This window comes from Salarias fasciatus, chromosome 19 (assembly GCF_902148845.1).
Source record: "Salarias fasciatus chromosome 19, fSalaFa1.1, whole genome shotgun sequence".
Taxonomy (NCBI): domain Eukaryota; kingdom Metazoa; phylum Chordata; class Actinopteri; order Blenniiformes; family Blenniidae; genus Salarias; species Salarias fasciatus.
In genome coordinates, this window is record NC_043763.1 from 10,087,006 (window position 1) to 10,102,819 (window position 15,814).

At 46.3% G+C, this 15,814-nt stretch overlaps 1 protein-coding gene across 1 annotated transcript; it reads right to left on the minus strand.

Moving 5' to 3' along the window:
- Positions 1-8,759: 8,759 nt before the first annotated feature.
- Positions 8,760-9,872, minus strand: bdkrb1 (bradykinin receptor B1). Its single transcript, XM_030117478.1, has one exon. It carries the CDS (start codon positions 9,870-9,872, stop codon positions 8,760-8,762), a length of 1,113 nt encoding a protein of 370 aa, XP_029973338.1.
- Between the last annotated feature and the right edge of the window lie 5,942 nt (positions 9,873-15,814).

Below are 15,814 nucleotides of genomic sequence, written 5' to 3' on the forward strand. Positions count from 1 at the left end.
GTTGGCAGCTAGATAGAGGAAGGTTTGAAACTCTAGTACCGTCAGGTTACCTTCCTCACACACACTACTTAGTGCTCTCTTCAGTACACGGACTGCTGCCTCCGCCGCCCCATTGCGATGAGGGGAGTCTGCTGGGTGAAAAACCCACACCCAGTCTGTTCCTTTCGTTGCTGCTTTCTGCTGGATTTGATCCTTGTCTACGCCGTCGAGGAAGTCATACAGATCTTTCAGCACTGGTCTTGCGCCCACAAAGTTGGTCCCTTGGTCCGACCACAGTTTTCTTGGGTGACCTCTGAGCGCTGTGAAACGCTGGTATGTTTTCAGGAACCCTTCGGTTGATAGATCTTCCACGACGTCCGCATGCACTGCTCTTGACGCCATGCAGCTAAACACCACACCCCAAACTTTCATTTTCACTCTTCGCCTCACAGTGTCTCTCACAATATAAGGACCGAAGAGGTCCAGCGATGTAAACTCGAAAGGTGCAGCTGGTTCTGTGCGTTCGAGTGGAAGCTCACTCATCACCTGCTTACACATCTTAGCTCTGGACTTCCGGCAGTGCATGCATGCATCAATGACGTTTCTTGCCAGTCTTGGCCCCTGTATTACCCAGGCTTTAGACCTCACCCGCAAAACCGTGCCAGCAACACCCTCGTGGTTAGCTTCATGGGCCTCTTGTGTAATGAGGGTGCTAATCCATGCTCTGTAAGGGACCAAGGGCACTCTCGTCTTGAACTGGCAGACACTCTGGACCCTGCCATGGCACCACAGGAGTCCTGAAACTTTGCTCTGGCTGACGACGAGTCTGTTCAGAGTTGTTACAGGAAATGTGACTCCTTTCTGGGAGGCCAGGCACAGGTCTTGGAATGCAGTTTCGAGCTCGTTAACTGTCAGGGCTACCTCCCACCTTGCTGGAACAGGGATCTTTTTAACCTTAGCCAACCACTTCTTCACGGCCCTGCGAACGTAGGCAACTACTCTACAGAGCTTAGCTAGAGAGCTGTACTTCGTTGGGTTCACTTGGTCGATGAGTGCAGCTCCCCACATTGCCTCTGGTTCGTCAGATTCATTTGAGGTTGAATCTGTTTTATTTACTTTTGAATCTGAAACTTCACTGATTCCATCTGTGGTTGCTTGAGCATCACTGACGGGACTTTTTCTCTTGGCCACTTTCTTGGCCTGGGCTCTTGTGAGAGTGGCAGAGAAGGCTTTTCTCTGGAGTTTGCTCACAGTCTCTCGAGCATCAGCCGCCACTTCGGAAGCAGATTTCATTGGCCATCCTTCGACTGGACCAGACAGGAATGCGGGGCCTTGTTGCCATGTGCTCTTTCCATCAAGCCGTTCAGGAGAGGATCCTCTTGTGAGCAAATCAGCGATATTGAGCTCTCCGGGGATCCACCACCAGTCACCTACGGGCCCAGCCTTCTGGATTTCTCCCACTCTGTTCGCAAAGAAGGTCTGGAATCCGTAGCTCTCCCTCTGGATGGCTCCCAGTACCGTCTGACTGTCAACGAAGTGGTACCACCTTTCCACATCTATTCGACCGTGCTTCACCACATAATCCTTCAGGCGTGTGGCAAAGACAGCCCCGCAGATTTCAGCCTTCACTGCATCACCCTTTTGGTCAAGTGGCGTCAGCTTGGCCTTGGATTCCACCAGTCGAGTAACCACACCATCAGGTGTTTCCCACCTTAGGTACAGCACAGCACCATAGGACTCACAGCTCCCATCAGAGAATGTGATCCCCCAAGGTTTACCTCTCCAGCCGGAGGGTGTGAGACTTCGGTGGAATCTGACTCTACTCAAACGGATGTATTCTTTGAATAGCTCTATGGCCTTCCCACGGAGTTCGTCAGATAAGGGCTCATCCCAGGTGTCCCTGGTCAACTTGCCAGCTTCCTGGAAGGCTCTTCTCACAAGGATCACACCTTTCTGTTTCAGAGGTGTAGCCAATCCAATTGGGTCATACAGGCCGGCGACTTGGCTCAGCAAACCACGACGAGTCAATGGGTTCGGTGTTTGGACATCCACTTCCTCCTCTGTGAGGTTGACTTCAGTCCTCATCTTCTTCCTCCTCTTCGAGAAGTTAATGGACCCCATCACAAAGAGCTCATCGTCTTGCACGAGGTACCCAACCCCCAGGGCTTTGTTATCTCCCTCCCTTAGCTGGTTGGGCAACACCAACGCCACTGACTTGGTCACTGTTTCTTCCTGCCTCCCACCATGACCAGACCGGACCCAGGGTTTGAGGTAGAAGCCTCCTGTCTTCAGAATCCTTTCCACCCCATCTAGGATCTTGTCTAGGCACTGCGGGTCATTGTGTGATGTCAGGAGATCGTCGACATAAGAGTCTTCCTCGATGATCCTTCTTTCTTCGCTCATGTCTGAAAACTGGGGCAACCTTGCAGTCTCCCGCATGGCCACCTGTGCGATGCATCCTGCAGGCTTGTCCCCCATGTTCACTCTCACAATGGCGTAATCTTCAATCTCTTCTTCTGGGGAGTCCCGCCACAGGAATCGATGCACGTGAACTTCTTGTTCCTCCAGCCACACTGAGTTATACATCTTAGTGATGTCCCCAATGGCTGCATGCTCCCCCTCTCGAAACCTGAGAAGTACCGCCCGGATGGGGTTGAGAACATCCGGGCCCTTGAGCAGAATACTGTTCATGCTCACCCCTCTGAACTCCTGACTGCTATTCCAGACGAGGCGCACGGGCGTGGTCACTGAGTGGGGGTTGGGTGCTGTCAGGTGACTCACCCACCATGTGGCACCGTTCCAGCTGTCCAACACGTCTTTTGTGAGTTTCACAGCAGCCCCCCTCTCGACCATCTCGTGGACTTGCCTCACATAAGCCTCTTTCCAAATGGGGTCTCTCATGAGCTGCTTTTCTGTCTTCAGAAACGTAGCTTCCACGGCCTTCCGGTTGTGAGGAAGGGAGGTTGGGTTCGCTTTCCATGGGTATTTGGCGTCCCAGTGTGGCTGATCGCTGTGAGAATCACTTTCTCTGAAAGTCAGGCCCGCCCTTATTACCTCCAGCTCCTTCTCATCAGCCAGGGACATCTCTTTCCCACCCGGAGAACACTTCCCACACCGACATCCCCCACAAGCAGGATTACAAGCAGCTCCAATGCTGTCCCATTTCAGCCACTCGAGGATTTCCGTGTTGCATACTGCTGTTGAACAGATTTCCAGCTCACCTTCGCATTCCAGGAGACCTCCCGTCTTCCCCGCGGCACGCTCTTCGACCTTGACGGCTAGCGACCTCATAGAACATGCAAAATGAGTCTTTGAGTGCTGTGTGGTTACCTCTATTTCTTCGAAGAGTTGAGGGTGCGTTCCACTCACGATCTTCCCAAGAGGACCGTCCCACAGCACAAGGTCGCCAACTCTCCGCAGACTCTGTGGGGCCAGACGTCCTTCTCTCATGCTGATGAGCAGGTCGATCCTTTTTGGACGAGCTAATTCCCCCGGCTTAACTTCTGGGAAAAAGTTCTCCAGCTGGTCAGATGCTATTACACGATGAACTTTGGCGATGTCCTCCATCCCGTAGCAGATCAGTTCATGGAGCCTCAAGGTACCTCGAGATGTCCACACCTTAATTGTGACAAGGTACCGTTTCGTTTTAACTTTCACCTTCATCCTGCCAACACCATACACAACAAGTGAGATGGATTCACCAGTTAGTCCAAGGCTCTCTGCAGCTTGATGTGTAATGTAGTTGGTATCAGAGGCGAGATCTACCAAGGCCCAGAGGCTGTCACCTCTCTTTGTTGTGACAGGGACGAGCATCATGAGGACTGGGTGTTCCCCTAGACCACTCTGTTCGACCAAGTTCTTACCGGGACGCTTTGTTGACGCCTTGTTGGTGCAGGCTCTGCGAACAGCTTCGAGCTGCCGTGGAGTTAATCCCAGCTCCGCGAACAAAGCCTCTTGCTCCTCTGTTGGACCGCAGGTTCTCTTCTTCTTCTCTCCTTCGTCCTCTCCCATCACAGAAACCTTCTTCATTTGTGCTTTTGGGCAGAGAAAGTAGTGGTGGTCTGCGGGATTACCATTTTTCCTGCACTCCTCTTTACGACAGAGAAACCTTGGCGTGCACGTACCGCCAGCCTCATGAATACCCAGGCACTTTGTACATGCTTTTGCCCTCTTCAACTGAGCTTTCTTCTCCGCCAGGTGAGCTTTCCTGAAAGTTTTACACCGAAACAGCCTTCCTCCATGTTCCACATCACCACACACAACGCAAGGAGACTGCTGGGTGTTTCTCTTGGTGTCACTCGCTGTAGTTTTAGTGAATGATGTCTTTACATTCCTCCTGTCACTCATCTTCTCCCGGTAGCTCGGTTTCTCAGGAGCATTGGTAGACCATGGCTTACTGGGGAGCAGCTGCTCCAACCTCACGAGTAATGACTTTTGATCACCCAGGAATAATAAGAACCGATCTAGATAATTACCTGGGTAAACACTGCTGCTGGTGCTTCGTGCACACATAAGCCACTCTCTTTTCATGACATCAGGGAGTTTACTCTCCAATGATCGGATCACAAGCGGGTTTTGCATAGCTTCAACACAGCCCAGGTCTCTGAGATCCTGTGCTGCTCTTTCCACCGCTAGGATTAATTCTAACATCTCTCTTGGTTGGTGGTTCTTTACAGCTGGTCGTGATTGTAATTCCAACACGATTTCTTCTGCTGTTTGTGCTCTATCACCATAATGGTTTTCAAGCTCTCTGAAAATGTGAAATTTGCATCTCTGCAGCGCATCAACCTGAGTTTGTCTTTCACAACATCATCTATGCTGTCCAGTAGATGGAGTTTTTTACACTCACGTGACCCCGTTGGTTCTGCTTGCACTTGAATACACTCCCACTCAGCCTTCCAGCGCCAATAGTCTCTTCTATCCCCGGAGAACTTCGGCAAACTTATGGGCGTGAGTCTAATTTTGGGCCGGGCAAACTGGAAGGTACTACTCCCTGCATCATATGCCCCGGAACCACCTTGAAACATGTTGCTATCTTGCCTCACGCTTAGGTTGGCGTAAGGTGCAGCATGGGCACTCAATGGTGGAAATGTGATGGCTGGGGGCACAGCAGAACCGTCATAGAACCCACCTCCAGATTGTTGTGGCTGTAGTGTGGGCTGTGGGGTTGGTGGGTGCATACTGGGTATAGTAGCTGCAACATAACCACTCTTTGGAGGATATGTAATGGCTGCAATCTGTTTAGCAGTAACTTTGGGGATTGCGCCACTAGCGGCGGTAGGCAGAACTTTGGTAGGTGAGGTAAGACAGGTAGTGGTTACAGGTGGGGATGCTGGGCTGGCTTTAGCCAGAGTAGCAGGTTCGTTAACCACACCGCCTCCCTCCGAAGCTTCACCCTCCTCGCTGCTGTCATCACTCCCATGTTCTGTGCCATCCCTCTTTATACTCTCATGATCACGCTTGAATCTCCATTCATCCATCAGTTGCTCCTTGTCCTCCTTTAATGACGACAAGAGCTTCCATCTTTCTTTACCGTGCGGGCGATAGTCTTTCCAGGGATGAACAATGTGAGTGAGCTCAGAGAGCTTTCTGTCCAGTTTACTGGACTCAATGCTCTGCTGCTCCCAGGGCACGACTTGGCCTTTCCACTGTTTCTCAGCCAGAGTAAAAGCTGCTTTAAATTGTGTCACAAGTTCTTCTATGTTCTGATCTGAGAATTTGGACCACAACATTTCCATAAGCTTTCCCTCAATCTCACGGTACTTTTGCTCACAGAAGGCCCTCTTTTTAACAGCATCTTGTAACTCATCATCGCCCCGTGGTGACTCTCTCTCCTCCAGTGCATCAATGTAGTTGTTATTTGCATCAAGAAGTTTATTATAATCTTCTTTCACTCTTGATAACTCTTCAGACAACTCAGTTTCATTTAATCTATCAGCACTGACATTTAGACGGTTAACACGCGTTGTAAAAGCCCGTTGTGCGTTTGTGCGTCTCTGTTTCAGACTTTCCAAGTCATACTCGTCGTCCGCCATCTTGGATTCCGGGTGAAACAAACCGCAGTAAAACGGTTGTTTTACAGTGATCGCCTTGTTACTCACTGCCCTTAACGGTCCCGTCGGCTCGTGGCTTCAGCCCCCGTTGCTTGGGTGGTTTTGGTGGCTTTACCCGCTCTCGTCGCGCCGTTTGGTCTCCGCCGGGATGCGTCTACTTCCCGGCCGCCCATTCAAATCCACTCGGCGCGCTGCTCGCTCTCCGCCCGGGGCCGTCTACTTCCTTCTGCGGCTCCGACGGCGGTTTGCAACTGTCCAGATTTCGACCAACTACCTTCTGTAATTAGCGGAATGCCCTCTGGAAGGGCTGCCAAGAATGCACGGCGGAAGTAACTCGCAGATCAACACTTTATTTTCACACATGCATCTGATGATCTTGCAGGTTGCAAACCTGAAACAAACCCCACAATTCCACATCAGTCATGAAATATTGTGCCCCATTATGCCATGATTGTTCTTAACTTTTAACTCACCGACACCGTGTACACTCTTGAATGAAAACCTCCCAATGAACGCACCACAAACCACGCCCCCTTACGGCAAGCTTATATACACAAATCCCTCCCACACGCATCAACCACCCGCACGTGTGAGCAAATAATGAAGAATAATCAAACACAAATATGCATCCTTCTTATAAAGCTAACAAAAATATTTCTATCTCTTCCCTCACTGGAAAGTTATACAGCTACAATCATACAATAATGCACGCCCCAGCTGCCGAACAGGACAAGGGGAAAAAAAAAAAAAAAAGAGAAAACGGCGTCATCAGGCGCCTGTGCGACGTTTTTGGGTTCATCCCATCCGGCAGCGGCGTTCGCAATTTGGCAAATTTCACCATTTGCTCCAGGAGCTGCGTGCGGATGAGGTTCGCTTTCAGCGGTACTTCCGCCTCTCCCGGGCCCAGTTTGACGACCTTCTTGCGATCATCAGCGCTCAGAGTGCTCGTCTGTGATTGGATGATGCTCTGCGTTGACGCTTCCAAAGTTCAATTTTCCCAACTTCAGGCGTTGACGCCTGCAATGCGTGACGCGTGTGACGCATGTCGCCAACGCTCAAAAAGCGCGAAAAGTGACGCTCGAAAAGTGCCTGACGTGCGTTAGGGCCGTTGACACTCGTCCACCATAGACTTTGAATGTAAAAGCAACGCCCGTGACGCTTGCAACTCGTCCGGTGTGAACGCACCATTGGGTTTGACTCAGGGAAGGTGGACTCAGATTGTCAGATATTGCCATTGTTGATGGAGAAACTCTTTATTTTTTGCCACAGATGAAACTGAAATTCCAAAAAAGTAAAAAAAAAACAACAGTCTTCAACTTTAAAGGCACAATCCAGCAGAACATGGAGAGATGTAGTCCTTTGACTTTATAAAATAAAGTCTTTTCATGGACCACTTTGGTTTTGTACTTCGTTTTGACTCTGTTTAGCTCCATTCGGGTTCGGCATCTTAATTAATGAGGTTAACATGAATAGCCACACATGGCACAACTGCAGAGAAATGAGTTTATGGAACACACAACTGCTCGTGCCGTTACAATGAGGGATTGATATTCCAACTCAAACGGCGCTGACACGAGGGAGCATGATGGAAATATAAACAAAGGGAAGCGCACAGACAAAGAGCTGTCTGTGCCGTAACACAGAGAAATTGAGAGATCTGAGTGCTGTCTGTTTATATTGTCTGCTGAATAAATATTGCATAATCCATTGAAGTTACGCATTAACAGCGTCGGCACATTTCCCTCCAGCATTCCTTCCTGCTTGCTGTGGCGACAGCGTTGCTTTTGGCCTCTATGATGTGTTTGAATTTCTTCATATTTTTAAAAGTGCTTGCCTGCTCTGTCATCGTAAAATACCCTGCTCTGCAGGGTTTCTCCATGTCTGGGATTGGTCAGACGCCGCACACACAACCCCTTTTATGTAGGTACTGAGTTCAGATCCAGCTTCACGCTACCGCTTATCAAGTATTGCCATTTGTCAGTTCAGATAACGGAGAGATATCCCGACTGTGTTAATCCCACTTCGTCACACAGGCCTCAGGTGACAACAATCACAAACTCAGGCATAGGTGAAAGATATCAGGGTGGGGAACAGCAATCAAACACAAGGGAGGGAAACCAAAGAGAATGGAACCAGAGACAGAGTCAGAATCTCACAAAAAAGACAAGACAGAACATGAACCATGACATGAAGTGCAAAAAAAAAAAAAAAACGTCAGACCTGTGACTTGAAGATGTAGAAATCAGTCAGATTTATTTTAGCTACATCTTGGGAATAATATGTTAAGATTACATACAAATGACTTTAATAATGTCCCAAACTCTTGAGTTGTAACTGGATAGATACTGTAACACAGAGGGATGCACAGAGTGGATTAAGAATATAAAGTACAGTGGTAGCCATTCAGTCACACAAGTGTGATTGAAACATCACAACTGAACAACAAAAAATACGCAGAGAAGATTCAGATACACACCACATCCACAGTGTCAGGCATGACGGGCAATTACGGAGACACCAAACATCAAAATGTACTTACGTTTCTCTAGTAGCTTACATTCCATTCCATTCAATATGTCTTCACAATTAATCCACAATGTACTGTTTAGCTGCCCAACAGCATCGATACCGTGTTAAGTGTCATGAAAAAACTGTTTGAAAGTCTGTATACTGCCTCATTTTGTCCACAGACAACAAATGGAGTAACTGGAGAGGATCTAATCAGAGTCATCTTTGATCCTTTACATTAAAAAGCACTACAGCCTTGATTTGGTCCGTCCTGTTTATATAAGTGGACACAACCGAACGCTGATATATAGTCATGTCTGATCCTCTGCGTTGGTTTCTGTTCCTTCGATAGATGGCGCTGACCTTCCTCCGGAAGTACTGTCCAGAGAAGACATAAAGCAAAGGGTTCAGGGTGCTGTTGAGGACAGCAATATACGCCGAAACCTGCGTTCCGATATCCAGAGTGTGAGACCACAGCTCCTCATCTAGTACTTGGATATCACAGAGTGTGTCGAGGAAAGTGAATATCTGGAATGGACCCCAGCACAGGAGAAAAAGCGCCGTGACAGAATACACAAGTACAGTGGCCTTTGTGTCATTAATGTCTTGAAAACCCATGTTCTCTCTCCTCTGAGCCAAAGACCTGATTATATTACCACTGCTGAAAACAATGATCAGAACAGGGAGAATGAAACCCACCAAGTTCAACAAAATTTGATGGGTCAGCTTTGAGAAGCTTCCGTGATCATAATTCAGAATACAGTAAGTAAGCTCATTCTCTTCGTTAAATATTGTCTGTCTGTGAATCATGGCTGGCACACTCAGCAATAGTCCTAATATCCACAAGACGAAGCAGGCCACCTTGGCATAGAGTGTCCGTCGGAGCCACCCGGCCGTCATGGTCTTCACCAGCGCTAAGTAGCGGTCGATGCTTATCATGACAAGAGTGTAGATGCTGGTGTAGAAGTTGATGAGGATGATGGAGTTGACCAGCTTGCACAAAGCGTCCCCGTACGGCCAGTCGAAGTTGTTGAGCAAGCTCATCGCCCAGAACGGGAGTCCGCACAGAAGAAGAAAGTCAGCCAGAGCCAGGTTGCTCAGATAGATTTCAGCCACCGTCAGTCTGTCCTTGTGGATCAGAAACACAGCGAGGACGAAGGTGTTAAACAGAAGTCCTGAGAGGGATAAAATGAAGATGCAGGGGGGAAGGATGGTGGTGGTGATGAGATCCCATTCTGCAGAGACTGGAGCTGTCGATGGACCGAACGGCGACGACGTGCTGCTATTTTCAGGCAACAGTGTTGCCACAGTTACTTGCATCATTTGCTCCATGAGCTGGAAAACAGAAACATTTTTTTCATGACCAATATTCTGTAGTAGTGATAAGATACAAAGCAAACATACCACTAATGTGACTTCTTCATTCCTAGAGAGGACAGCTCTTACCGAGACAAACAGCTTCCCTCGTTGAACACTTATTAACCCACCAGTGCTCTTTATTGCTGTCATGTAGTGCCGTTAAATTCTTGTCTAGATTTAAAGACTAACTGAGGAGAGCAAAGTCAGCTCTTCACCAGTCAGTAACTGACAGTAAAAACTAAGAAATAATATGAACCGATGAGGAAAAATAACTTACCGTGTGGCTCCCATGAGAGCGAGTCCTCTTATGGTCAGAATCTTGGTGATAGAAAACACATCTGGAACAGGGTTTAGCTGAATACGCCACACTCCCGATAAAAGTACACACTGAGGCTGAGGGGAACTGTGCTACGAGTGTTTGTATATAAAGTTGCATACTTCCACACCCTGGGCCAAAGAGTCCAATATATCAGTGTGTTTATCAAAGAGTCAAACTTTGGTCAATGCTCGAAGTGACATAAACCTGATCTGCAACAGCTGAACTGGAACACACGAATGAAGGAATATCACATAAAAGTAAATGTAGTTATTGGCTGGAATTAATGGAATTTCATATGAATTATTAAAACACAGAAATCAAAGGCAACACCTCCATGAACAGTGCATGTCATGTTTCTGTTGTATGCAAAAATTAAATCGACTTTGTAGCTATTGGTTTAGTCTCTTTATTTCAGAGTGAAATATTTGTGGGCATTTGGCTGAAGTAGGAATGTCAAACTCATTTTGGTTCAGGAGCCCAATTCCATTTGGAATAAGCCGGACCTGTAAAATAGGTTCATAATATTTTTGGAATTAAACTTTTCTTTGTCGATGCAGTGTATATGTGATGAAAATATCTATATTTTCAAAAAAAAAAATAAAAAATATACAATCAGTGGTGAAAATGACTACAATCTCAAAGCAAAGTCAATTTTAAATTTGAAAGACACCTTCTGGTGCAACATCCAGTTAAATGTTCGAAAAACATCTCCTATAGCTGGTGCATTATGCATGTTTTGAAAAACTCGCCCTGCCAGCATGGCTTCAGTGCTAAGGCTAGCTTTACAAGGTAGCAAAGTTTCATGGTAGCAGCATCAATATCTTAGCTCGGTTTACAGTATTGTGTAGTGTGGCACTTAAGAAACTTGTTGAAAAAAGTCAATGTTCAATTGTTGGCTCCATCGATCTCGAAAGATCATGGGGGGTTTTGTGTCGTGGGTCTTCAGTCAGGGAGCTGTAGCCTGGTCCTAGAGGCCGATACGGGATCTGCAGATCCTGCCACAGCCACTGCAGATGAACTCTTCACAGTGTGGTTGAGATGTCAGCGGTCTCCGCTGTCTGTGGAGTCTCTTCTCCTCCCAGCGGGTGTCTCTTCTCTCTTCTACTGTTCTGATGACATCCTGGGTGGTGGTCCGCCAGTCGGAGCGGTCGGAGGCGGCTGACTCCAGGTCAGAGGGGTTGAAGCCTCCAGCCTTGAGGTCACTCTTGCAGACATTCTTGAACCTGAGAGCTGGGCGGACTTTTGACCTGTTTCCAGTATCCAGATCCCCGAACAGTAAATCTTTTGTCGTTGTCCATTCGGGTGATGTTGCCAAGCCATCGCAAGCATCTCTGGGTCGGGATGGCAAACATACTGGGCACATCTGCTCTGGCCGGGACGTCCATGTTGGAGACACTTTCCTGCAAAGTGATACAGTAGTCTGCAAAGGCAGCACTGGTGGTGGAAAGCATTCAGCCGACGTTCCTCACAGGAGTAGAGGGTCCATGCTTCACTGTCATATAGGAGAGTGTTCAGTACGTAGGCCTGGTAGACTCTTATCTTGGTGTTGGTGATTAGCATGGAGTTGTCCCAGACACGCTTTGCCAAACGGGCCATCACCGTTGACGCCTTGCCGATACAGGTGTTCAGTTAGGCATCTAGGGAGAGGTTGCTGGAGATGATTGAACCGAGGTAGATGAACTTGTCCACCACCTCAAAGGTGTGGTTGCCAATGTTAATACTGGGAGCACTACTGACATTCTGGCCCATAACCTCGCTCTTTTAAGGCTGATGGTGAGGCCGAACTCAGAGCGGGCACCAGCAAAGCAGTTCCTCAGTTTGGGCAACAAAACCAGCATCATCAGCAAAGAACAGCTTCCTGGTGAGAATGCTCTGCACCTTGCTCTTTGCTCTGAGGCGTGGCTGGTTAAAGAGGCCTCCCTTGCTCCTGGTGTGGAGGAAGATTGAAGTCTTTTTTTTTTTTTTTTTTTTTTTTTTTTTTTAAGAAATTGCAATTTATTAGTTGCTCAGTGTAGAGTGAACCTATTTGTGTGTTGGTTGTAGCTTCACAGCAACTTACAATATTGAAACTGAAGTCCGCCCTATCATTCATTTTGTTTATTCAGGGCTTGTGTAATAAAATCATACTCATTGCCATCCAATGTATAAACAATCCCATCTTTTGAAAACAGAAAGGACACTTCATCCTAATAATAATCACAAATCCTTGATAAGGCGACTCCCTTCCCCGCCAAGAGTTAGATCAGTCATGGGGAAAGCAGCTCACTGGCTTTGATTCAACATTACTCAAATAATCTCTCTTTGCTCTTTTGAATCCCAATTGAACTGGATGTCTTGCTTATGTTTCAGAATGTTGCTGGTGGGAGTCTTTTTCTTACCACTAAGACATCAAAGTGTTATTTTCCAGCTCATTTCATGTTCGTATGTAAAATGAGCTTCATGCAGGCTGATGCTTTAATTCTCTGTGCAAAGTTTAGATTAAAATAACCAGACTTCTTTGATTACTGTGTATCCTATTGTCTGCTTGCTGTGCTGATTAATTCTCCTCCGTCACATACAGTAAATCTTTTGGTGAGTCGTCGAGAGTTTCAGATTCACTAACGGGTCGTAGGTGTCCGGTACGTCTTGGGATGACTTCACTGCCACCTGAGTCAGGGAGGTTAGCCAGCGTAGAGCAAACACAACCAGAACAGCCTAAACAAGCTGCGCTGCCTTCCTCTCTGCACCACTTCCGTCTACGTTTCTTCCCCCGTGAATGTTTCTGATGTGGTGTTTGGGAAAATGAAGCCAACAAGGCTCCAAGTTAACTCGAAGTGCGCTTTTCTAGGCTATGCTATGTAGCATATCCAGTCGATCAACAAAGTTAATCCCTTCTCCATGTGACAGTGACCTGAAATAACATTTCCACAGACATAAAAGTGGGAAATAACATACTAAAGTTATCATTTGAGTCAAAAATGAATATGTTTGGCTTTGGGGGACTTCCTGTATCGAGTTCACATATTTTCCCAGTACCCATGTCGCATTTCTCTGGTAACTCCAGTCAACGGTCAGCATCTGTGAAGTGGTTGCAAACTGTTCGTGTCTTGTCTGTTGAACTGGTGACCTGTCCTGATTGCACTCTGCCCTCGGCTGTCAGCTGGGATCGGCTACAGCCTCTCTGGACCACATATTGGATGATTATTAGAAGAGAGAAGATGGATGCATGGATGGATGGATGGAAAAATGCAGTAAATTCTAGAGTATGTACTCACTAAATCACAAGGGAAACGTCTTGTGAATCATTTGGAGATGATCTTCCGTCAGGTTGATCTCTCCTGAAAGCAGAAATAGCATAAAAGATGTCAGCAATCACTTCAAGATGATGACACACATTCAAGCAGAGTCCTTCCCAGACGTTTCTGTGTTTACAGCAGAGCTCAGCTACTGAGCTACTCTGTGCCAGATGTTTTGTGTCATTTGCATTTCTTTCTGAAGGTACTATTCATTTTATCGTACACACACAAATACCATGGCGGTTCTTATTAACAGATCAGGAAACTGTTTACAACTTCAAGTAAATTTTGGATTTTTCTCATGATGCATGCCTAATTCATAACTTTAACTCTTTTTTTTCAAATATGTTATTTAAGAATCCAGAGGGTAGTTGAAGTGATGTTTATTGTTTTTAAACACAATCCTCTAACATCAATGCTTGCCGGCATCCATTCAGAATTTAATTTGAACAGCTCACTTTACAAATAACCCTTTAATTATTCAGTTTCGGTTGATGTGGTATTTCTCTAATCTATCAGTATTATTATGTTTGATTTATTTATGTTGAAGGCAAGAAAGGAAGAATGTGTTTTACAATGGCTTGTAAAAGTATTCCTATTAATTGAATTTTTATACATTTTGTTACATTAAAAAAAAAAACCATCGCGGTATTTCACTGGGATTTTATGTGATTCAGTTGTTTTTTGTTTTTTTTTTTCAAAAATAAAAAACTGAAAAGCGTGGCATGCAAAAGTATTCATTCTCCCTGAGTGAATATTTTTGTCTCTACCAGCTTTGCTCATCTAGAGACAGAATTTTTTCGCCATTCTGTGTGAAATAGGTCAAGCTCAGTCAGACTGAATGGAGAGCATCAGTGAGCAGCAATTTTCAATTCATGCTGGAGATTTTCAGCGGGCTTAAGTTCTGGCTGTGCTGACACATGAATATTCTTTGGTCTAAACCATTCCATTGCAGCTGTGTATGAATGTTTTGGGTCGTTGTCCTGCTGGAAGGTGAACCTTTCCACCAGTCCCAAGTCTTTTGCAGACACGAACAGGTTTGTTCTGTTTTGGCCTCCCTGTCCCTCCTGAGGAAAAGTCTCCTCGCTGCATGAAGCGGCTACAGCCATATCTCACAGTGGGGATTGTGTGTTCAGGGTTGAATTTAGGATTCCTTTATTTACTCTTAAGTCTTTGAATATTTGACTGGAATATTTATGACCTTGTCAAGGTGCATCAAATCTCCAGAGTCCTTAGGTCAGCTGGTCAGATGACCCCTCGATCCCTCATAAAAACCAGAGGAGATCGGGCCTTTGCAGTCGTGGTTTCCAGGCTGTTATGCAACGCTTTGCCCCTCTCTGTGTCGGCAGTGTGAATATAGCCTCTCCATTTTTAAATCACATCTGAAACCTCACTCATTCACCCTGGCCTTTGGCTGAGCAGAGTCGTCTCTGCAGCTTGATCTATTTCACTATTTTGCTGTTTTGTTTTGGCTGTGTCGTACTGTAAAGAGCTTTGGCTGGCTTTGGGCTTTTTTAAATGTGCTATATAAATGAAGTTGACATTGACATGTGTAGTGAGTCTAGAAAGTTTAATTTTGCTGTCATCTGAGTAGAACCCCTTCCTCCACGTGGTGATTTTCCAACATGGCTTGTGGTAAAATGTGAACCGGACATCTTCTGGCTTTGTTTGAACAATGAATTTCTTCTCGCCACTCTTCCATGAAGGCCTGATTTGTGGAGAGCACAACTCAGATGGTCCTACCTGAGCTGTGGATTTCTGCAGCTCCTCCACAGTTACCACAGACGTCTCGGCTGCTCCTCTGATCGATGCTCTTCTTTCCCGCCGTGGCAGTTCAGGTGAAAGGTTAGTAGTTGTGCCATACTCTATACTTTTCCTGACATAGACAGTGCTCTGTGAGATGTCTAAAGCTCAGGATATTCTTTTTGATAACTCAACTTCTCCATAACTCTCTCCCTGGCCTGTTCCCTTGGTTTCCTTGGTTTCTATGATGCCGTTTGTTTACAGATGTTATCAAATGAATGTCTGAGCGTTTCACAGAACAGCTGGATTCCTTCTGAGATTAGATTCCACACCGGTGAACTTTATTTACCTATGAGCTGGCTTCTGAAGGGGTTCGGTTGCACAATTTTATTTAGGAGGATCAGGGTAAAACATGGTATAAGCACTATTGCACATCACACTTCAGTTTTTTATTTGTCAAGAAAACATTGAATATCATTAGTCGTTTTCCTTCATCATCTCAATTATGCAGCATATTTTGTTTATCGACCACATGAATATCCGATAAAAATACAATCGTGGTTGTGATGTGACAAAAT